We start from the raw sequence: 24,478 nt of genomic DNA, 5'->3' as shown, positions 1-24,478 counted from the left end.
GAAGTCCACTGGCAAAGCCCTAACTGGGGTTCCATTAGATGAACGGAAATTAAAGGTGTTAAAGTTGATAGAATTAAGGTAGAAGTTTCTATGAAAACTGAAAAGAGAGGGTATGTGGGAAAAAGTTGTTTTTATTTACCTAAATATTTTCTGTGAATGAGTTAGGCGTACTACAGGGAATACGTCCCCTACCTGGCATTATCCAAGCAAACACTATTGCTGGGGTCTCAGTGAAGTCTGCAAGTAGGAACATAAATTGAGAGGCCTGGGTGAAAGTTTGGACAAAAACTGATGGGATGAATGTGAAGGGGCTGTCTTTCCATTATACAATGGACACTGTATAATACGCAATATCTAACTGGACATGCTGAATGGGAGCCTATAACCAACCAACCAAAGGCAGGCACACACACTAACTGATCACGCACGGCTCACCCCCAACTTTGAACTCAAAGACTCACTACCTGTAATCCCCTGCGGGGTTCAGAAATTGAGTATTAGTAGTGAGACTCGTTCTGCGCGAAGCAAAAAACTGCTTTCTTCCACCAGTCTGGCATTAGACGAGAGGATCCAGCTTAGGGGCAGGTGGCCCTATGGCAGCAACTCCAGTCTGCAGGATTGTTCCCTAACAGAAGCAAATGACTGGGCAGGCGGCGAGCGGGATGCAGCAGGACACCCACAGCCGCGGCGGGTCCCTCAGCGCCCCGCTCCAGCCCTCTCCGCCTGTTGTCATAGCGCCTTACAACCGACGCCACTGCGCAAGCCGGGCGCTGCGCCGCGGCGCCTTCTGGGGCTTGTAGTCCAGAGCGGCGGAGGCGCGCAGGGCCAGGACCCTGTCTGAGGGGTTCTCAGTAGAAATCAGGTTCGTCCCGGATCGGGGCTAGTGGGAACCACTGCCTCGTCCTCTTTAGCAGAGAGAGACGGTCAACGCAGCGGTTCCTCCGACCCAGGGTCTGGCCCGGCCTCGGGCCTGGACTGCGGCGCAGGCCACGCCCCTCCCGGGCCTTTCCCCGTCCCCGCCCCTCGGCGCTCGTGGGTGCGGCCTTGGGGGCGGGGCTCGCGCGGCGGGGCGGGGCGTGGCGGCGCGGGCTTCTCCCCCGGGTCCCGCGCCTGCGAGGTTCGCGGAGCCTGTGAGTGGCCTGTTGTTTTCCGGGCAGGAGGCGCCCGCGGGCCTGGCCCATGGACCGCGCGGCCGTGGCGAGGGTGGGCGCGGTAGCCAGCGCCAGCGTGTGCGCCCTGCTGGCGGGGGTGGTGCTGGCCCAGTACATATTCACCTTGAAGAGGAAGACGGGCCGGAAGACCAAGATCATCGAGATGGTGAGTGCGGGGGCTTAGCGCGCCGAGAGCGTTGGAGGGAGCTGCGGGGCCGTCGCTTCGGCCTCGCGCGCGGACGCCGGGCCGCTGCCGGGATGCTGAGGGGAGCCGGACGAGGGCGCACGGCTCGGGGGACTCGGCCTCCCCGCGGGCCGGGGGGCCCGGGCTCGGTCCCCGGTGGCGGCACTCGGATGCCCGAGGCCTTTGTGGGGGCTCCGTTGACTCGGAGACGGACGACCGCGTGGTGCGGGTCCTGGCGGGTGCCCGGCTCGCTGCGGCGCGCTGCGTGGTGGTCGCCGGCCCTGCCCTGAGTGAGTGCCATCTCCAGTGGTGCCCGGCGACAGGAGTGCGTCTTGTGTCTGAGTGTTCGTCCTCTCGAACTCCCAAGATGTACCTTTGTGTTTATTTTTTCCTCCGAAGCTCCTCCATAAATGTTTGAGATGTCGGGGGAAATGCGTTTCCTGTTCTTTGCAGAGTGTGTATTTGAAATGTGTTATGAGTCATTTGTTCGTCGCAGTTGGGGCTGTTCCGTTTTGTTATTTGATCGTATCGGACTCCAGTAACTTAGTTACTGGGGTGCGTGGTCCTGGGTGGACTCCTGTGCTTGTGTTAGATAAGTTGAGAATCTGCTCCTCTACTGAGAAATATCGTTGTAGGTTATCGTACTTGGAATCTGTTCACACTGATGCACGTTTGTCCTGCTGGTTGATAGTGGACCTAGGTTGAATACAGGAATATGTTAACATAATTAGGAGAAGAATAAGAGGATAATTCTCACGTATCTCCTATGCCACTAGTTTTTCTAGGTTTTGAAATAATTTATTTTTGGGTTGATATAACCCGTTTTCTCCACAGCAGTGTTTTTGTCTCAGAAGTCTTCATTTTTTCATGTTCATGTCCTGTTTACAGACTTTTTTTCAAAAGATTTATTTATTGGGGCCCACACAGTGCAATAGGGAGTGCAACTGCCTCTTGCAGTGCCAGTGGCTAGCATCCCATGTGGGTGCCAGTTCGAGTCCTGGCTGCTCCACTTCTGATCCAGCTCTCTGCTGTGGCCTGGGAAGGCAGTAGAAGATGGCCCAAGTCCTTGGGCCCCTGCACCTGTGTGAGAGACCCAGGGAAAGCTCCTGACTCTGGCTTCCAATTGGCCCAGCTCCGGCCATTGCAGCCATTTGGAAAGTGAACACACTCTCTCTCTCTCTCTCTTTCTCTCTGTAACTCTGCCCTTCACATAAATAAATAAATGTTTTTAAAAAAGATTTATTCATTTATGTGAAAGGCAGAGTTACAGAGAGAGGGAGAGAGCGAGATCATCCATCTGCCGTTTCATTCCCCAAATTGCCTCAGTGGCCGGGGCTGAGCCAGGCTGAAGGCAGGAGCCAGTAGTTTCATCCAGATCTCCCATGTGGGTGCAGGGTCCCAAACACTTGGGCCATCTTCTGCTGCCTTCCCAGGCGCATTAGCAGGGAGCTGGATCAGAAATGGAGCAGCTGGGACTCCAACCAGCACCCATATGGGATGCTGTGGCTTAACCCCTTATGCCACAAGACTGGCCAGATACAAGTCTTTATGTATATACACATATACATTGTTTTAGTTTAAGATTGTAACCTTTATGTGGCTGCTGGTACTTTTCAGTGCAAAAGATAAAAAGAGCTTTATGGCTTTAGGAGATTGCATCTTCAAGTGGGGTAGGTATTTGAGTGGAGTCAGAGACCTGGGCTCCAGTCCTGCTTCTCTTTGTGTAGTAGCCATGTTTCAGGTGGGATGCCCTGCTCAACCCCCACCCTCCTCCCTCAGAAAATCTGCACAAATGCATGGAATCTGAGCAAACTGGTCAGAGCTGGTAGAATCACAGGTAGCCACCTCCCCAAGATGGGCCTGCCTGCAGCTGTCCAGGAAAGCAGATGACTTGCTCAGAATGAGGCTTTGTCTTCCGAGTATCTCTGATGGGGAGACTTGGGGGAGTTGCTAGCAGGCTGCTCATGCTGCAGCTGAAATGTCCTGTAAGCAGCGAGCCAAGCACGCAGAGGAAGTCGGTCAGAAGCCGCGCTAGAAATGTCCAGGGCGTAAGAGATAAGAGGAGACATTTACTGAACTTGACTGTTTCCTGTCCTCCAAGTCTTAATTTTTCATCCTTTTCTGTGTTCTCTGAGGTTATGTAACAACTTTCTGCTCTGTTACTTGGGTACTTTAGGTAGATTGCTCTTCCTTGCACACAGAATCTCTTTAAGATTACTAATTATTTTATCATAGTCAAGAGGCAGAGACACAGAGGCAAACAGAGAAAGCACCTATCTAAATGCCTGCAGTGGCCAGGACTAGGAGCCAGGAATTCTTTTTATTTATTTATTTTTTAATTTTTTTATTTTTAACAGGCAGAGTAGACAGTGAGAGAGAGAGAGACAGAGAGAAAGGTCTTCCTTTTGCCGTTGGTACACCCTCCAATGGCCGCCGCGGCTGGCGCACTGCGGCTGGTGCATCGTGCTGATCCGAAGCCAGGAGCCAGGTGATTCGAAGGCTTCTCCTGGTCTCCCATGCGGGTGCAGGGCCCAAGCACTTGGGCCATCCTCCACTGCACTCCCAGGCCATAGCAGAGAGCTGGCCTGGAAGAGGGGCAACTGGGACAGAATCCGGCGCCCCGACCGGGACTAGAACCCGGTGTGCCAGCGCTGCAAGGCGGAGGATTAGCCTATTGAGCCACGGCGCCAGCCAGGAGCCAGGAATTCAATCCAGGTCTCCCAAATGGGCGACAAGGACCCAACCATTTGATCCAGCCCCTGTTGCCTCCTCGAGTGTGCACAGAGAGGAAGCTGAAATTAGGAACCAGAGCTGAAACTTAAACCCAGGTCTTAACCACTAGGTCAGACATCCATTCCCATGGTAATTTTAAGTCAAAAAAATTTTATGAAGGTTTATTTAATTACCTGAAAGGCAGTTACAGAGAGAGAGCAGAGGGAGAGAGAGAAATCTTGCGTTCTCTGGTTCATTTCAGATAGCCACAGTGGCCTGGGCTGGGCCAAGCCTACCAGCAGCCAGGAACTCCACTGGGAAAGCCTGCTGCTTTCCCAGGTATATTTGCAGGGAATTGGATCGGAAATAGAGTAGCCAGGACTCAAACTGGTGTTTATATGGGATGCTGGCATTGCAGGTGGAGGTTTAACCTGCTGAGCTAAAACTTTGGCCCTTAAATAAACTTTGTATTTTAGAACAGTTTTAAATTTGCACTACAAAGTTTTCACATATCTCACCAAAATGTCCTCTGTTAGTAACACCTCACATTAATGTACATTAATTACAATTAATAAACAAGTATTGAGACATTATTAAATGCCCATACTCAATTCAAGTTTCTTTGTGTTACTCAGCCCTGGGATCCCCTGCAGGGTCGCACCTCACACTGAGTCACCATGTCTCCTTATCTCCTCCTGGCTGTGACAGCCAGGCTTCCCTTGCATAGTTCTTTGACACTTCTAAGTTGTTGTGGTCAAGTATTTTGTGGAATGTCTTGTTGTTGAAATTTGTCTAAAGTTTTTCTCATGATTAACTGGAGTTAGAGATTTTGGGGAGGAAGATTGCAGGTTAAGTGTTATTTTCATCATGTAATACCACGAGGACATGCGGTTATTGCATGGCTTACAAATTTAGCCTTGATCACCTGGCTGAGATGGTGTTTGTCAGGTTTCTCCAGCATTGCTCCCCTTCTCCTGTCTTCCATGCTGTGCTGTCTGTCAGGAAGGGCCAATGAGAAGTCCACACTTAGTTAATGGTGAAATACCTACATTCATTATTTGGAGTTCTGCATGGGAAGTTTGTTTCCCCCTGTGTATTTACTTAGGCAGTCCTATTTATATATTCACAGATATTTATTTTACAGTTTGAGTTATAATCCAAGACTACTTTATTCATTTGTGAGGCAGAGTGACAGAGCAAGAGGGAGAGAGAGATTTTCCATTCACTTGTTCACTCCTCAAATGGCTGTCACAGCAGGGGCTGGGACAGGCTGAAGCCACCCTGGTTCCCCATACCGTTATCAGGGACCCGGTACTTGGGCCATCCCCATTGCTTTCTCAGGCTTTTAAAATCTCTACATCTTTTACCTAATATATGTCAGAATTGTGATTCATGACCTTTCAGGGCTCAAGGCCTGTATTGAATTCTTGATTTGTTTTGTGAAACTTAAAAGATTTATTTATTTATTTATTTGAAAGAATGACAGAGAGAGGGAGAGACAGAGAATTTTCCATCAGTTCACTCCCCAGATGGCTGCAGCTTCTTCCAGGTCTCCCATGTGGATGGCAGAGGCCCAAACACTTGGGCCATCTTCTGCTGCTTTCCCAGGTCATTAGCAGAGAGGATCAGAAGTGGAGCAGCCGTTACATGAACTGGAGCCTATGTGGGATTCTAGTGTTACACGCCGCCAGCTTTACCCGCTGCGCCCCAACACCTGCCCCACAGAGCTCTCTGCCATTTTCTTGGTTTTTCTCACGGTCATGGGATGTCTGTTGTAGCCCTGACCAACATGCCCACATTCCAGGCAGCAGAAGAGAGGAAGCAAGGAGGAGCTATTTTAGCAGAGCAGGATTGTGCTTAGAGGTGTTGGGGAGAACTGTAGTATCGCCACCCTACTAGAAGTGAAGATAAGCTTTTTTTCTTTGGTTGAGCACATTACCATCCTCCAGCAAAGTTGAGATTCTATAGTAAGAAAGAAGGAGAGAGAGTTTGTTAATTAGGTGCTTGTATATAGCAGTAGAGAACACAAACTCAGAATAGCTTTTTTCTTCTGTCTACCCCAAGAATGAAGGTGTATTCACTCCCATGTGAAACATCTAGATTTTAAGTAATTCTTGAGCCATGGCCACAGCCTTCAACATATTCTAGTGAGATTTAGAAACTATTTCCCATTGTGTCCCATTGAGCTTCAAAACTAAGAGTTCTGAGGCCAGCACTGTAGCGTAGCCGGTTCCTTGCAGTACTCATGGAAAAACAGCCCAAGATGGCCCAACTACTTGGGCTGCCACCACCCACATGGGAGACCTGGATGAAACTCCTGGTTCTGGGTTGGCCCAGCCCTGGCTGTTGCAACTGTTTGGGGAGTGAACCAGCAGATGGAAGAGACCTCTGTCTCTCTCACTTTGTCTCTGTAACTCTGCCTTTAAAATAAATAAAATATTTTTAAAAAAACCCCTAGCATTCTACCAGTACTTTCAATGAATAAGTGTGTTGTAAATATATTGTAAAACAAGGGAAATACTTTAACATTGGCAAAGCATGTATCAAAGATCATCTTGAATCCTCAGATTTTCAAATATGGAACTGTTTGTAACAAGCATATGACTTTGCTCTTTATTTTTTTTTTTAAAAAATACATAGCTTTTCTTTTCTTTTTTTTTTTTTTTAAGATTTACTTATTTATTTGAAAGTCAGAGTTACACAGAGAGAGGAGAAGCAGAGAGAGAGAAGTCTTCCGTCCGATGGTTCACTCCCCAGATGGCTGCAACGGCTGGAGCTGTGCTAATCTGAAGGCAGGAGCCAGGAGGTTCTTCCCGGTCTCCCACATGGGTGCAGGGGCCCAAGCACTTGGGCCATCTTCTGCTGCTTTCCCAGGCTATAGCAGAGAGCTGGATTGGAAGAGGAGCAGCCGGGTCTCAAACCAGCGCCCGTATGGGATGGCGGCGCTTCAGGCCAGGGCGTGCCCCAATGACTTTGTTCTTTCAAATTATATTTGTCACCTGTTTCCTGGGTATTACTCTCATGCCACAAGCTAACCACTTTTTCAAATTTAATGGAAGGTTTGATCTCTTACCTAATGAGCCGTTTTTGTGTTAGCTAGAAACAGTTACTTCTAGACTCTGTTAGATTTCTGAGTATTTTTCTTATTCCTTTTGTTGTGACTCTATGTAACAAGGCCACGTTTGAATGGATACTAATATGTCAAATTTATCCAAAACTATTTTTCTAGCCAAAAGCTGTTACATCTTTAGATGCCTTTACTTTTTTTTTTTTTAAGATTTTTTTTTTTTTTTAAATTTATTTGAAAAGCAGAGTTACAGAGAGGCAGAGGCAGAGAGAGAAAGAAAGAAAGGTCTTTCATCTTCTGGTTCACTCCCCAGATGACCGCAGTGGCCAGGGCTGGGCCAGTCTGAAGGCAGGAGCCAGGAGCTTTTTCTGGGTCTCCCACATGGTACTGGGGCCCAAGCACTTGGGCCATCTTCTACTGCCATCCCAGGCCATTAGCAGGAAGCTGAATGGGAAGTGGAGCAGCCAGGACTACTCAAACCAGTGCCCATATGGGATGCCGGCACTGCAGGCGGCAGCTTTACCCACTATGCCACAGTGCCGGCCTCCCTTTACCTTCTTTCCATAGATTCTCCACACTAGCCATTAATTGAGGGGTTGGAGTAGGCATAAAAGAACAATTTTGTACAACCTGGCTAAGACCTATAAAAGCTGGTTATGTAGGGAGAAGTAACGATGGGCAGAGAAGGGCAGAACCTTGTTTTCAAGTTTATGGTCCCATGTGCTAGTGTTTTACACTGGGGGTTCTCAAAGAGTGGCCCCAGACCAGTGGTCTCAGCATATCTGGGAAACTTGTTGGATATGCAAGTTACCTAGGCCCACCCCATAAATTAGAAGCCCGTGGGTCCCATGATGTGATTTAGCAAGCTGTTGGAGTGATTTTGATCTGTTTGAAAGTTTGAGAACTCCTGAAGTAACGAATTGAAATGCTTACCCCAGCAAAGTTCAAATTCTCCATGTCCTGAAGCTTGCAGTTTCTTACACACAAAGGCAAAATTGGAACTGCTAGGCCATGGCTATGTGAAGAGAACAGTGGTGACGAGGATGTAGGAAAATGGGCACTTTCATTTACTCTGCTGAAGGCAGTGTATATTGTTTAAATAAATCATTGTGCATTTGTACTCTAAAATATTTTGCAGCTGCTAAAAACAAAGTAAATGTGTATGAGTTAGCATTTTTAATAGATCAAAAGATAGTGGCTGGGAACAAAAAGCAAGTTGTAAGACAGTGGTGTTCTCTCATACACATGTATTTGTCCTGGAAATTCTGTTTTAAAGATTTATGTATGTATTTTTGAAAGAGTTACAGAGAGAGGGAGATCTTCCATCTGCTGGTTCACTCCCCTGCAAGTGACTGCAACGGCCAGGGCTGGGTCAGGCTGGGCCAGACCAAAGCCAGGAGTCAGGTGCCTCATCTAGGTCTCTCACATGAGAGGCAGGGGCTCCAACACTTGCGTGGGTCATCTTCAGTTGCTTTTTCCAGGCCATTAGCAGCAAGCTGTGTTGGTAGTGGAGCAGCTGGGTCTCAAACTAGCATCCCATATGGTGGTTTCACCTGCTGTGCCACAATGCCTGCCTATTGGAAATTTTTTTAAAAAATTTTATTTTGGGGGCTGGTGTTATGGCGTAGTAGGTTAAACCACTGCCTGCAATACCAGCATCCCATATAGGTGCTAGTTTGAAATCCTGCTGCTCCACCTTGATTCAGCTCCCTGCTAATATTAGTGCCTCAGAGAGCAGTGGAAGATGGCCAAACTACCTGGGCCCCTGCACCCATCTGGGAGATCTGGATGAAGCTCCTGGCTTTGGCCTGACCCTGTCCTGGCCATTGTGGCATTTAGGGAATAAACCAGAGAATGGAAGATCCGCCTGTGTCTGTCTCTGTCTCTCCTTCTCTGTACCTCTGCCTTTGAAATAAATAAGTAAATCTTTATAAAAAATACATTAGAAGCTATTTATAATTGTTACTGGTGACAGTGGACAGATGAAACTGGAAAAGAGGACTTCAACCTTTCTTTGCTTTAACATTTTGTACTTTTTTTTTTTTTTTAAGATTTATTTATTTGTAAGTCAGAGTTACACAGAGAAGAAAAGGGAGGGAGAGAGAGAGAGAGAGGTCTTCCATCTACTGGTTCACTTCCCAGTTGGCCACAACGGCTGGAGCTGTGCCAATCCGAAGCCAGGAGCTTCTTCTGGGTCTAACACGCAGGTGCAGGGGCCCAAGGACTTGGGCCATCTTCTACTGCTTTCCCAGGCCATAGCAGAGAACTGGTTCGGAAGTGGAGCAGCTGGGATTCGAACCAGCACCTATTGGGATGCCAGCACTGCAGGTGGCGGCTTTATCTGTTATGCCACAGTACTGACCCCCCACGTACCTTTTAAAATAATCATGAATATGTTTTATATTTTTTAATCAACTTTTTTTGTAAATAAGATTTTTAAAAAGTGTGTTGGGACTACATTGTGAAATGTTTTGTTTTTCTTAAAAGGCAGAGAGAGAGAGAGAGAGAGAAAGAGAATGAATGAATGGTCTCTTATTTGCTGGTTAACTCTCCGAATGCCTGTAATAGCAGCGGCTGGCCTGGGCCAAACCACGAGCTGGGAACATAAAGTGGCAGGGCCCCAGCTACTTAAGTCATCACCTACTGCCTCCCAGGGTGTGCATCAGCTGGAAGCTGGGATCCAGAGAAGAGAGCAGAGCTAGAACTCAGACCCAGGCATTCCAGTATGGGGTGCAGGTCTCCCAAGCATCATTTCAGCCACTGCACCAAATCTCCGCGCCACACATCTTTATTATATTATCTGTATTTTGCTGAAGAGTCCTTGAGTGCTGTATGTGGTGTGTGTTTGTGTATGTATTTTAAGATTTATTTTATTTGTTTGAAGGCAGTTAGTACAGTGGCTTACCCTGTACATCACAACGCTGGCCCAGCGTGTTGTGTTTTATGTAAGTGATAGAAGCTGGAGTACACTTCAGTAGGATGAAACTGGTAGATGAGCCGAGCACACACTAAGTGGGGAGCATCCAGGGTTAAAGACAATGAGCCCGTAAACTAGCAGTAGAAAGAGGAAGACAGGAAAGACCTGGATAACAGAGCTGAAATGAACCTGTAGGACTTTATAATTTTTGCAAAGTGTTTTGTGTTCTTAATTTTCATAGTTCTTTGAAGATTCCCTATATGATTTTGTTAAATGATTTCCATATTTACTTTTTTTTTTTTTTAAAGAATTATTTATTTGAAAAGAGAAAGAAAGACACAGAGATCTTCCATCTGCAGGTTCATTCCCCAAATGGCTGCAATAGCCAGGGCTGGGCGAGGCAGAAGCCAGGAGCTTCAGGTCTCCCACATGGGTGTAGCATCTTCTGCTGCTTTCCCAGGCACATTAGCAGGGATCTGGATCTGAAGTGGATCAGCTGGGATTGAACTGGCATCCATATGGGATGCTGGTGCTACAGGCAGCGGCCTACCCACTAAGCCACAGCACCAGCCCCTGATTTTTTACTTTTAAAATAATCCAGATTTCACATAATTTTTTTAAATTAGAAGTTGCAATTTACATTTTCTAACAGTTTATTTGAAATGTAGATATATAAAATCTTGCCCTGTAGGTTTTATATTTTTCTCACCATCAGGAAAGTATATACAGTTCAGTTTTTCTGTCAGCAGGTGGCAGACTTATCTCTACTATGGCCTAGTGCTACTTGTCAAAATTACCTTTCTTGTATGAGGTACTTTTTTTTTCCCCCAGATTTATTTATTTATTTAGTTAGTTATTAGAAAGAGTTACAGAGAGAGAGAGAGAGAGAGAGAGAGAGAGAGTGAGAGAGATCTTCCATCCATTAAGTTCACTCCCTAAATGGCTGCATTGGCAGAGGCTGGGCAGGCCAAAGCCAGGAGCCAGCAGCTTCATCCCAATTCTCTCACACGGGTGCAGGGGCCCAAACACTTGGGCCATCTTCTGCTGCTTTTCCAGGAGCATTATCAGGGAGTTGGATCAGAAGTAGAGCAGCAGGTGGGATTTGAACCCATGCCCTTATGGGATGTTGGTTTCACAGGCAGTAACTTAACTCGCTACGCCACAACTCTGGCCCCATGAGTTAACTCTCAGAGTTGCTTAAACCATTAACCTATAAAATTCAAATCAAGTATGACACCCTTCTCTTACAAACTTAAATTCCATTTTGTCAGGGTTTTCATTATGTATATCTCTTCCTCGTTTTCAAGGTGCTGATAGTAGATTACAAAGTTGTCTAGAGATTGCTTGGGGGTTGCTTAATTTGTTTGGTAACTTCCTTTTTCTAAGTAAGTGGAAGTAGCTTGGGGTGCCCACAAGATCTTTCCTGTTTCCCTTATATCTGCCACAGCCTTGTTTCCAACAGCCATTTCACCTTGCTTACTGCAAATGGCCTGCCATTTGGAGTTAAGGTTAGGCACAGATTCAAAGTGTTGTAATAGAAAAAAATTATCAGTTTTCTTGAGTAAGTTGAAATTTATTTGTCTTGGGTCAGCACTGTGTGGAGTAGGTTAAGCCAACATCTGCAGTGTGCCATCCCATATGGGCACTGATTCATGTCCCAGCTGCTCCAGTTCAATCCAACTATGCTTATAGCCTGGGAAAGCCGTGAAGGATGGCCCAAGTTCATGGGCCCCTGCACCCATGTAGGAGACCTGGAGGAAGCTCTTGGCTCCTGGCTTCTGATAGACCCAGCTCTGACCATTGCAACCATTTGGGGAGTGAACCAGCAGATGGAAGATATCTCTGTCTCTTCCTCTCTCTCTATAACTCTGCCTTTCAAATAAATAAATAAATCTTTTTTTAAACAAAGAATATGTTCTGTCTTGGTGTTTGTGTTTTATTTCACTTACTGTTTTAAATAATTATGTTTGGGAAGATGCCAACAGTATACTATCCTAAGTGTCCTCCTGTTTCCTGGATTATTAAGATGAAAAAAGATAATATATAAAACAGCAAACAGTGCTGATTAAATAGTAGTTATTTAATAAATGCTAATCTTCATATCTTCTATTACCTTCTGTTAAAGCTAATTTTGTGCTTTTCAACATGATGCTGTCCTGTGGTAGGTTCAATTAAGTAATGCATTTTTTTTTTTTTTTTGACAGGCAGAGTGGACAGTGAGAGAGAGAGACACAGAGAGAAAGGTCTTCCTTTTGCCATTGGTTCACCCTCCAATGGCCGCCGCAGTCAGCGCACTGCGGCCGGTGCACTGCGCTGATCCGATGGCAGGAGCCAGGTGCTTCTCCTGGTCTCCCATGGGGTGCAGGGCCCAAGCACTTGGGCCATCCTCCACTGCACTCCCTGGCCACGGCAGAGAGCTGGCCTGGAAGAGGGGCAACTGGGGCAGAATCCGGCGCCCTGACCGGGACTAGAACCTGGCGTGCCAGCGTTGCAAGGCGGAGGATTAGCCTAGTGAGCCACGGCGCCGGCCCAGTAATGCATTTGTTTTAAAATATTTATTTATTTGAAAGGCATTTTTACAGAGAGATCTTCCATTCACTGGTTCACTCCCCAAATGGCTGCAATGACTGGGCTGTGCCAGGCCGAAGCCAGGAGCCAGGAGCTTCTTCTGAGTCTCCCGTGTAGTTGCAGGGGCCCAAGGACTTGTGACATCCTCTGCTGCTTTCCAAGGCACATTAACAGGGAGCTGTGTAGAAAGTAGAGCAGCTGGGACTTGAACTAGTGCCCATATGGAATGCTGGTGCCGCAGGCTGTGGCCCTAAGTAATGCACTTAAAAAGTTATGTTTAAGTAGTATTTTTAAAAAAATATTTATTTTTTTGAAAGTTACACAGAGAGAGGAGAGGCAGAGAGAGAGAAAGGTCTTCCATCCGATGGTTCACTCCCCAGTTGGCCACAACGGCTGGAGCTGTGCCAATCCGAAGCCAGGAGCCAGGAGCTTCTTCTGGGTCTCCCATGTGGGTGCAGGGGCCCAAGCATTTAGGCCATCTTCTACTGCTTTCCCAGGCCATAGCAGAGAGCTGGATCGGAAGTGGAGCAGCTGGGTCTTGAACCGGCACCCGTATGGGATGGTGGCGCTTCAGGTCACGGCGTTAACCCACTGGGCCACAGCGCCGGCCCCTTAAGTAGTATTTTATGATCCCTCGGATTTGGAGATAAAAACAGAATGTTTGGTTATATCTTGTATCTTTCTTAAAGTTAAAAAGATAGGGTATAAGGAGAAGTCAAGCATTATGCCAAATTCCGACCAACAGTTTTGTTCTGAGCACCAAGTGCTAGAAAATAGGATCTGGCCCTAGCATACCTGCGATAATCATTGAGGGTGCTTAAAGTAACAGGGGCAGAGGTGAGGGTGAGGGATTTCTTAGAGGCTTGGGATATATAATTATTCCATATTGAGCTACCAACAGTTAATTTCACTCAAATTGTGTGAGAAAATAAAGCTCCCCTATCTGACTCACTTTTTAAATCCTCTCTAATGTAACAGCATGCACAGATCCTGTGAATCATCATAGATTTCAAAAAATTAGGCCTAGCATTTAGCATAGTGGTCAAGTTGCCACTTGAGGTGCCTGCATCCCCTATGAGTGCCTGGATTTGAGCCCTGGCTGTCTTCTGATTCAGCTTTATACTGATGTGCATCCTGGGAGTCAGCAGATGATGATTCGAGTAGTTGGGTCCCTACCACCCATGACTGAGGTCCTGTATTGAATTCCTGGCTCCCAGATTTGACCCAGCCCAATCCTGGGTGTTGCAGGCATTTGGGGAATTAAGAAACAGATGAGAGAGCCGACACCACGGCTCACTAGGCTAATCCTCCGCCTTGCGGCGCCGGCACACCGGGTTCTAGTCCCGGTCAGGGCGCCGGATTCTGTCCCAGTTGCCCCTCTTCCAGGCCAGCTCTCTGTTGTGGCCCAGGAGGGCAGTGGAGGATGGCCCAAGTCCTTGGGCCCTGCACCCCATGGGAGACCAGGAGAAGCACCTGGCTCCTGGCTTCAGATCAGCGCGGTGGCTGTGAAGCAGCAGCAAAGGAAGACCTTTCTCTCTGTCTCTCTCTCTCACTGTCCACTCTGCCTGTCAAAAAAAAAAAAAAAAAAAAAAAAAAGAAAGAAAAAAAGAAACAGATGAGAAATACCTCCCCCTCCCATTAATTAATTAATTTTAAAAATAATTGATTTTATCTTCTCTGCTGATTGGCTGTTTTTTCTTGATTTGCAAAGACTATAAAAAGATTTTAATGGTGAATATATATTGGAAATATATTTTTCCCCAGATTTTTTTGCGAGCAGCCTAAATGCAACCTTCCCCTCCAAACTTTAAAAGGTTTCTTTAAACCAATGTGGTTAAGTCTCTGAGTATGTGGAACTTTAATTTGTACATGACTCTTCAGTTATATATTATGATTAGTCTGTAGTGTTACTGTTTAATTAGTTTGTGTATCTTACTAATTAGTTTACCCTCCCAGCTATAAAATGAAGAGACTACTATGTAGAAAAAAATAGTGAGATACTGTTTTGCCACTGTACATTATTTTCAGTTCACCTTCATACATGACTTAACATACACCATGTCCATTTCTTCCAAAGGAATAGTAGCAGTACTGAACAGATATGTTTTTAAGTATAAGAATACATGTAAGTTTTAAGAAATAATTCTTATATGAAACAGTAAGACATTTATTACAGAAAATTTAGAAAATACTGTGACCTTTGAGCCTATTATTACTCTATGGTGACTACTAATTGATTGTTGGAATATATTTGATTTAGTCATGTTAGGTAATTGTATTGTACTGTTGAATTTAGTTTATTACTGATTTAAGACTTCTGTAACTATATTCCTAAATGAAACGAGGGGGGCTGGTGTTGTGATGTAACTGGTTAAGCTGCCATAGGCACCCTTGGCATCACATATGGGGCTGGTTAGTGTCCTGGCTGCTCTACTTTCAATCCTGTCCCTGCTAATACACCTGGGAAAGATGGCCCAAGTGTTTGGGCCCCTGCACCCACATGAGAGTTAAATAAATCTTTAAAAAAAAAAAAAATGTGTTTCCACTTTCTGTGATGCTTGTGTTTCAATTTATTTTTAAAGTTTTTTTTAAAAAAAACTTTTATTTGAGAGGTAGAGTTACAGACAATGAGAGGGAGAGACAGAGAGAAAGGTCTTCTGTCCATTGATTCACTCCCCAGTAGCTGCCATGGCTGGAGCTGCTCCCATCTGAAGCCAGGAGCCAGGAGCTTCTTCCAGGTCTCTCAGGTGGGTGCAGGAGCCCAAGGACTTGGGCCATCTTCTACTGCTTTCCCAGGCCATAGCAGAGAGCTGGATTGGAAGAGGAGGAGCTAGGAGTTGAACTGGTGCCCATATGGGACGCTGGCACTGCAGGTGGAGGATTAACCTACTGCACCAAGGTGCCAGCCCCTTATGTTTCATTTATACTAATTAGCTTCTTAAATACACACAGCAGGGGCCGGCGCCATGGCTCACATGCCTCCAGTTGCGGCGCCGGCATCCTATTTGGGCACCGGGTTCTAGTCCCGGCTGCTCATATTCTAGTCCCAGCTCTTTGCTGTGGCCCGGGAAGGCAGTGGAAGATGGCCCAAGTGCTTGGGCGCCTGCACCCATGTGGGAGACCAGGAGGAAGCACCTGGTTCCTGGCTTCAGATCAGCTCAGCGTGCTGACCGTAGCAGCCATTTGGGGGGTGAACCAATGGAAAGAAGACCTTTCTCTCTGTCTCTCTCACTGTCTAACTCTATCTGTCAAATAAAAAAAATTTATAAATACACACAGCAGTCAATTTAATTGACTTACCTACTGGGGATACATTTTTGCAGTGATTTTTAAGTGATAAAATCTTAAAGAAAGTCCTCATTTGCTATTCATTTTCAGGAGGATTTATCATCATGTTATGTGTTTCTACTCCTTATTTACACATTTTAAACCATATTCATATAATTATAGTACCTTGCTTCAGTTCTGTTTTGAACAGTCAACAATGTTAAAGGCAGTTTACTGTTGTCTTCTTCAGGGAAGTTTGAAGGGAAATCAGATACCTAGAATGGTCCTGCACCTACTTGGAGCAGTCATCTTTCTGTTTACATCATGCATCAGTTAGCAGGAACAAGTTTTTGCGAGTCAGTTTAGAGAACTTTGCATCTCTCCTCCTACTGAATTGTCTTCCTTATATGGCGTCATTGCTTTGTTTGGAATAACTTCCTGTGGTGTCATTCAATTTCAGATGTAAGTTTAAATGTACATTCCATGTTTGGAATGATAATTGGATTATGGTAACCTGATTATGATTGGTAGTTAAATCTTGGATTGGATTATTGAGAAGTGTCTATCCTTACTATAGGTTTTATGTGGCTTTATGATGAGGCTTTTTTACAGCTTTTAATTGATACAATATCTTTATTCCCTTTACACTCTTGTCCCAGTATTAAAGATTAAAAAAAAAAGTGTAAGTCATTAAGGTTTCAAGTGACAGATTTGATTTTCTGTCATTTTTTAAAATTATTTGGAATTTCTGAGAAACTTATTGATTGCAAAATACAGTGTTTAGCTTTTCAAGTAGATTGAATAACTGACAGTATCTGAAAAGATCTAGCTAGTTATTTAGAAGTACAACTGGATATTCTTTTCTCCATTGATGAGGACATCCAAGTTCACCTTTAGGAGAAAAATTGTCTCCCAAATGTGTTAGTCCTGTGTGAGTTCTCTGTTGGCAAGTGAATTTCAGATCTAGAGTTTAAAGGCAGGGACCAAGTGAGTGATTTCTTTCTATGACAATGATTAAAGGAACTCCAAGGCAGCAAGGCCCAGTCCTGTAAAGAGTTGAAGGTCCATGGTGCTACTAAAGACTGTGTCTTCACTTCTGGATTCTTGTTAGCCCTTCCTCAAATCAAAAAATCTATCCCAAGGGCCGGCGCCGCGGCTCACTAGGCTAATCCTCCGCCTAGCGGCGCCGGCACACCGGGTTCTAGTCCCGGTTGGGGCGCCGGATTCTTTCCCGGTTGCCCCTCTTCCAGGCCAGCTCTCTGCTGTGGCCCGGGAGTGCAGTGGAGGATGGCCCAAGTGCTTGGGTCCTGCACCCCATGGGAGACCAGGAAAAGCACCTGGCTCCTGGCTCCTGCCATCGGATCAGCGCGGTGCGCCGGCCGCAGCGCGCTGGCCGCGGCGGCCATTGGAGGGTGAACCAACGGCAAAGGAAGACCTTTCTCTCTGTCTCTCTCACTGTCCACTCTGCCTGTCAAAAAAAAAAAAAAAAAAAAAAAAAAAAAAAAATCTATCCCAGAGCTGTTTGACACAGAATTTGGTGTCTTGTTCACTGCCTTGCTTGTGTCCTTGTTCCTCCCCTGTGGCATGTTTTCAGAACACTCTTTAGTTGTAGCCCTTTCAGGCCCTCTCATGAACATGTTACTTGTTTATTATTGCCTAGAGACGGCATGGTATAGTTAAAAGAAGTGTTCCAACTCATGTATGTAAGTCAGCTGATTAATAAGGAACTTGACTTTTCCAGACTTTAGGCTCCTTAAAAAAGGGAAAAGTATGTAATAACGTCCTCTTGAGGGTGTTCTGGCTGAGTCAGAACATGTGTAAGGGGCCGTTGCTTGCTTCCAGGTCTCTGGCAAAGTAAGAACAGTGCTTGATAAATGTTACTTAAGTGCTCACTAAGTCTAATTCCTCCAGGAAGGATACCCTGACAGCTGCAGCATCCCACCTTCAGAAGTGTAACTTCATACACAGTTTCTGAGTTAAATTAAAAGGATGAAGAAGTCCTTTATAGGTAGGGTGGGACACCCATGTTCCTTCTCTTCTCTGCTTTCCAGTACCAGACCAGCAGGACAGACAAACATTAACCTGTTACATAAGCATTTTTCCTCCCCAAATTGCACTCTTGCTATAGATAGTTGTAACTTTTCCCTCAGTGGTAGAAAAAGGGCATATCAATGTGTCTGTAAATACTGGTATCTGGGGTAGTACAGTGATTGACAGGTGTGGATTCTGGAGTCAGATCCACGTTTGAGTCCATTTCTGCCACTGGCCAACTATAACCCTTAATTGACTCATCTCTAAAATGAGAATAATAATAACATGTGCCTTCTAGGGTTGTTTCTCCAAGACAAGGTGTGTGAAGTGCTTAGAACTATCAGGTATATAGTAAACATGATGCATTTTAGCTATTTATAATAACCACTTTCAACAGCTATATAATTTTATGTATGCATATTACAATTCCCAGTCCTGCATTGATGAACTTTTTTAAAAAAAGATTTATTTATTTATTTATTTGAAAGGCAGAGTTACAGAGAGAAGTCTTTCATCCACTGGTCTACTATCCAAATGGCTGTAATGGCCAGAGCTGCCTGATCTGAAGCCACGTGGGTGCAGGGGCCCAAGGACTTGGGCCATCTTCCACTGCTTTCCCAGGCCACAGCAGAGAGCTGGGTCAGAAGTGGAACAGCTGGGACGTGAATCAGCACCCGTATGGGATGCTTTACCCGCTACACCACAGCGTCGGCCCCATTAATGAACTTTTTTTTTTTTTTTTTTTTGACAGGCAGAGTGGACAGTGAGAGAGAGAGACAGAGAGAAAGGTCTTCCTTTTGCCATTGGTTCACCCTCCAATGGCCGCTGTGGCCGGCGCACCACGCTGATCCGAAGGCAGGAGCCAGGTGCTTCTCCTGGTCTCCCATGGGGTGCAGGGCCCAAGCACTTGGGCCATCCTCCACTGCACTCCTGGGCCACAGCAGAGAGCTGGACTGGAAGAGGGGCAACCGGGACAGAATCTGGAGCCCTGACTGGCACTAGAACCTGGTGTGCCGCCGCCGCAGGCAGAGGATTAGCCTAGTGAGCCACAGCGCCGGCATGAATTTTTTTTTTTTTTAAGATTTATTTATTTATTTGAAAGTCAGAGTTACACAGAGAGAGAAGGAGAGGCAGAGAGAGAGAGAGAAAGAGGTCTTCCATCTGCTGGTTCATTCCCCAGTTTGCCGCAGTGGCCGGAACTTTGCTGATCCGAAGCCAGGAGCCAGGAGCTTCCTGGTCTCCCACATGGGTGCAGGGGCCCAAGCACTTGGGCCATCTTCTAACTGCTTTCCCAGGCCATAGCAGAGAGCTGGATTGGAAGAGGAGCAGCTGGGTCTCGAACCAGTGCCCATATGGGATGCCAGCGCTTCCAGGCCAGGGTGTTAACCTGCTGTGCCACAGCACCAGCCTCTGCCATTAATGAACTTTTAGGACTGACATTTAGATGGTTTCCAGTTTCCCAGTATAAAGCAAATCTGCCGTTTTCATCCTTGTAACTAAAACATTGTGGACCATCTTATTCTGGCACAAAATTGTGTTAAAGGGGATGTGTGGGGCCAGTGCCGTGGTGTAGTGGGTAAGGCTGCAGCCTGCAGTACCAGCACCCTATATGGGCGCCAGTTCGAGTCCTGGCTTCTCCACTTCCAATCCAGCTCTCTGCTATGGCCTGGGAAAGCAGTAGATGATAGTCCAAGTCCTTGGGCCCCTGCACCCACATGGGAGACCAGGAGGAAACTCCTGGCTCCTGGCTTTGGATTGGCTCAGCTCTGGCCGTTGCAGCCACTGGGGAGTGAACCAGTGGATGGAAGACCTCTCTCTTTCTCTCTCTCTGCCTCTCCTCTCTCTGTGTAACTCTGACTTTTAAATAAATAAATAACTCACACACAAAAAAAAGGAATGTGCATTTCTAGGGCTTTTAATAATAGTATTTGCAAATAGCCCTCTGGAATGGTTGTGGAACATGGTGACTCCAATGTTCATTGTTGCTGAAGGTGATTTATCTGTGAGACATCTTTCAAAGTGATATTTAAAATGTCTGTCATTGCAACCTGTAGTAATAAGTTAAAGGGCATTTTGAAAGTTTTCACACTTAAAAAGTACAGAAATATAATCAAACTGTACCCCCTTTTCTGCCTATGAGCTTCCATTATTAATTAGATATCATAGGTTGTGCTCTTAAGGGAATATTTTGTTATGAATCTTCTCATTAAAATCAGATAACTGCCAAAAATTTCACAGTTGGTAGATACCAAATTTGGATAATTTGTTGGTGACTTTTTTTTTTTTTTTTTTTAAGAAAGCAACTTAAAACTTTTTATGGGTTTTAATAGAGAATGCCCTTTCACAGAGTTTGCTGAAATATTGCCTGGGTTAAGGTTTCAGGTCACAGTGGAAAGAAAGCTAATGTAAACATTTATTTACATAAGTGTGGCTTAGCTATGTGCTCTGTGATAAAGCTTCCAGTAGCCCAGGTCCTGGCTTATCTCTCAGGCCCTGCCACATGGTGTTAGGGCATTGCCTTCAAGCTCCTCAGGTTTAGATTTTCTTCGTGGCAGTTTGACTGCTGTTATATCTAACAGGAAAGGAATGTTTTTCCAAGTTGTAAAAAATAAAAATTAATTTCTGTTGTTTGTTTTGGATTATATGGCCTGGTCTTGTTAATGTTTACCAAAAAATAAAGAAAATTTTGAAGAAAAAATAAATATAAACACCACTCTCGATGAACATTCTGTTGACCCCGCTTTCACATATGCTCATGGGCCTTAAGTGAGCTAATTTTTAAATTGAACTGTGATAAAATATACACAGAATAAAAGGGACCATTGTAACTTTTTCAGTGTACAGGTTGGTGACATTGAGTACATTGGCATTGTTATGCAACCATCTACACCCTCCACCTCTAGAACTCTTCTGAAACTGAAACTATACTCATTGAGCAATAACTCACCATCCGCTTTCCGCCAGCCCTGGCAGTCATAACCTCACCTTTTTTATTTTGTATTGAAATACAGTATTTGTACAGGAAAGTGCATACATCACAAGCACACTGACAAGCCTAAAAACACCACAAGAAAAGGCATATTTTTAGTTGTTATTGTAGAGGTTTCTTTTTTCCTGGCAGAGCCAGTTGCACAGTGTTCTGATGGTACAGATCTGCCTTCTCTTAACCATCCAATGTTTTCAATTGATCACGTTCTATCGACTGGTGACTGGTTCAGAGCTTGCAAGGCTGTAGCACAGAGCATAATGAAGCACTGTGGGCAGTGCGTCACAGGACTGTTTTTGCATAGGCCTTACTCAAGACTTTTGGAACCGCCCTCGGTTGCACCTTGTACTATATTAGCACTTCTCAGACAGGAAGAATTTTCTTTCCGTGGTGTAGCTGGTCCGGTTACCTTCAGGGTAAGTGTGTACAGTTCATCTAAACATATAAGTTTGGCTTGCTTAGTAACTTTATTATGGTTCTTACTTGATTCTGTGTCTTGTTGAAACTTTGAACATTATAAAATACAAATTAGGAAAGTAAAATGATCCAGAATAATGCAAAACTGCTTTATAGTTTGTAGAGATATGAATGTGCAAAACTTGGAGGTGTATTAGGTCTCAGAAATTACATTTTCTACAATGGCATTTTAAGAGTTTCTTGTTTGGTGTGTAGATGTTAAGAAAAAGCAAAATGTCATTAGAAATCTTTTTCCAGGTTAGTAGAAGACACTGTAAAATCCAATTTTGTTACTCTTTCAGTTGCCATGTGACTTAATTTTGTTGATAGTCACGTGTTTTGTGTCACTCAATTTAGGAACTATTTATTAAAGCCAGTAATAAAGAGTACTGATTTTTATCTTGTGTCTATGTGTCTTGCCCCTGAAATATTATATACTAGGATTATATTGTTAAGTTTCATGAATTAATAAAAGTTAGATTATTTTTTTAAGGGAAAGGGTTTATTGGGGGAAATCCGACAGACCAGAGGGAAGGGACGAAGAAGGAAAAAGAAGGAGAAGGAGAGCATAAGAGAGATCTAGAGAGAGGGAGAGAGATCAGGAGATGGAGAGAAAGAGCAAAAGTTAGATTATTGTTTTATAATCAGTTGTATAATAGAAATTAAGATTCATACACATATTATAATGAAAACCTGGACTGTATTTTGGTTATTTTAAACAATTGAGCTTTCTAAATTTTACATTTTTTTTTTTTTATGAAAAAGTAGATCCTGTAGCAGACTATTTCTAAAAGCAGTCTGCTTGTTTTTTGTTGGTGGTCTGCATTTAAGCCAGGCATCTCAGGATGTTACTTGCCACCTATGCCGTTGCTCGAGGACAAATTCAAGGACAGAAGAACTCAGAATGCATTAAGGGTCATCAGTGTAAACTACTGAATTTCCATGTGCTTTGATTTATTCAGCTTGAAAACTGCTGTTAGATATTTAAGACGATGAGAGTTGGAAGGATAGAAGAATCAGTTCAAGGTTCTGAAATTATTTATTTTCATAAGTATTCATAACAATTCTAATAGAAGCCAATTTTTAAGTAACCAGCCTTTGAAACCTGTTTTTTCTCTTACATCCTCCTATTCCCCTCCTGCCCTTAGCCATTCAGTTTCATTTTTGTTTTATGTTTTACTTTCCACTTGTGTGGGTTGGGTTTTTTTTTTTTTTTTTCCACAACTAAGTAGAGAATCTAATTAGGGAGAGTTATTTAAATGTTCCCAAGAAAATGATTATAATCTTACGGAAAAAAACAAACCATAGTTTGATTTTTTCATCTGCTAATCATACTAAGAAAGTCTTATTTGGAAAAACCCAAGCTTGAGACAGATAATACAAGTTGCTGGCAAAGTGCAGAAAAAATTGATTCATCATGGATTTTTACTACTACTGCTGATACCTTGTCCATGCTGTAATAATACACGCTTTTTCTTATGTAAATAATATACAGTTTACCATTCAGAATTTCAGAACCTTGCTGGTATAGTTTACATGTTTCTGCAAGTTTCAAGATTAGAGTCACAACTTTCAGAGCTGTCTTAAATTCAACCTTACTTTTCTACAAGACAAAGTCAGGTAGGCCTTTTAAACTATTCAGTTTGCATTCAGATACTTAAGATTTGTTTCAAAATAAGTAACTTTTATGTAGACATAATCCATTTTCAGGAACTGATTTGTAAGCTATCATCTCAGAATAAAATGGCATGACAACTAAGACATTAAGTAATCAAGTTTGCACTATTTAGTGGAAGTTCTTCTTACCTCTTGCTTCAGTCTTTAGCCTTGTTCTACATATTCCTTGTAATGAATACTCTTATTGGAGAGACCTTAACCTCGTATGGAAAGCACATAAAGTAATTATTTCTCAGTTTCCAGACTTAAAACTTCTAAAACTTTCTTTGGAGAGCGAACTGTGAAGTTCAAGGGTAGTATTTTCTATTTTTGAACACATCTTCTACACTTGATGTGTTCCCCCCCCCCCCCCCCCCCAGCAACTCTTCTCTTGAAGCGTCTGCGACAGATGACTGTTGGCAGAGTAAGCCAGAACTTTATATACCAGGTGTAGGTTTACAAGCCGATTGGTTTAAAAATACCCTGCCCTAATTTTTCGCTGTCATCCTTAGAATGTGCCAGAATGCTGACATTTATGCCTTACTCTTTACACTTTTATGATGGTACAGACCTCAGTGATTTTTGTACGGTATCTGTTGATGTGAGATTGTTTTTGAGCAAGTATAAATTCTGGTCTAATGGCTAGTGAAAACTGGGAAGAATGAAATAACGTCAGTTGAAAGTTGCCTAGTATCTATGAATTGTTTGTTAGGTTTAGTTGTCAGGAAAAAAAAAAGCCCTAAAGTTGGCCATTATCAAATTTCTGATCTATTTTTATTTTTTGTTTGTGTTTTATTGAAATAAAAGTTGAAGAGACTGTGAGAGAAATTATTATAATTTTATGTACTAATACTGACTCCTTTTCTGTGGGTTTAAACTAAAAATGAGTGTTCAAAAAGGGGCCATACTTGGCAGTAGATGCTGGGGAGGAATTGTGCTGCCTGACTTTGCAATAGAGAAAGATCTTAGATTCCCAGATATGAAAATGTGTTTAATTTTTTTCACTGCCTGGATTCTGTTTTCCTTTGAACTTATCACAGATCATATGACATATTTATAAACTCAACTGTACTTTTCAACGTTCTTTTTCAAACTATTAAAGTGTTTTTATTTAAACAGTACCATTTGAAAAAGTCTTGACCCCCTTTCTAACATTAAACATCAGAGAAAAGGTGTTAACATTTAGTATTTATGCTTTGATTTCTGTAAATGAAGAAGCAGACTGCTACACATCTATGATTTTCTTAAAGATGACTTTGGTAGAAGTTAGATCAAGGAAAATTACTTAAATTTGATCGTAAGTATCTAAAGACTACTAACCCCTAAACTGCCATTATAATAACATTTTGTGGGTAGTGATCAAATGTTTTAGAAAAAAATATATCCATATATACTTCTGCAGATACATTGATTTTCAGATGTGAGAGATTGCAAGTATCATCTTACTATTCGGAAAAACTATATTCAACTTTAAGACACCATC

The 24,478-nt window shown here is 43.9% G+C and overlaps 1 protein-coding gene and 1 long non-coding RNA gene across 6 annotated transcripts in view; one reads left to right on the top strand and one right to left on the bottom strand.

Annotated features, from left to right (window-relative positions):
- Positions 1-1,057: 1,057 nt before the first annotated feature.
- The window catches only part of NT5C3A (5'-nucleotidase, cytosolic IIIA), a 43,543-nt gene continuing 20,122 nt past the window's right edge, over positions 1,058-24,478 (top strand). Inside the window, exons 1-2 of one of the 5 annotated variants that reach the window (XM_051852754.2) lie at positions 21,169-21,299; positions 22,847-22,959. Coding sequence is in view for 1 of the 5 variants with exons in the window: in XM_051852752.2 (XP_051708712.1) it covers positions 1,180-1,317 (138 nt within the window). In the remaining 4 variants the exon portion in view is untranslated. 5 annotated transcript variants of the gene reach the window in all.
- Positions 5,479-23,426, bottom strand: LOC127492663 (uncharacterized). Its single transcript, XR_007922339.2, has 2 exons — positions 23,146-23,426; positions 5,479-6,009 (listed from the first exon to the last, which is right to left on the bottom strand). It is a non-coding gene; the product is annotated as an uncharacterized lncRNA (long non-coding RNA).

This window comes from Oryctolagus cuniculus, chromosome 16 (assembly GCF_964237555.1).
Source record: "Oryctolagus cuniculus chromosome 16, mOryCun1.1, whole genome shotgun sequence".
NCBI classification, from domain to species: domain Eukaryota; kingdom Metazoa; phylum Chordata; class Mammalia; order Lagomorpha; family Leporidae; genus Oryctolagus; species Oryctolagus cuniculus.
This window is presented reverse-complemented; position numbering and strand designations above follow the sequence as displayed.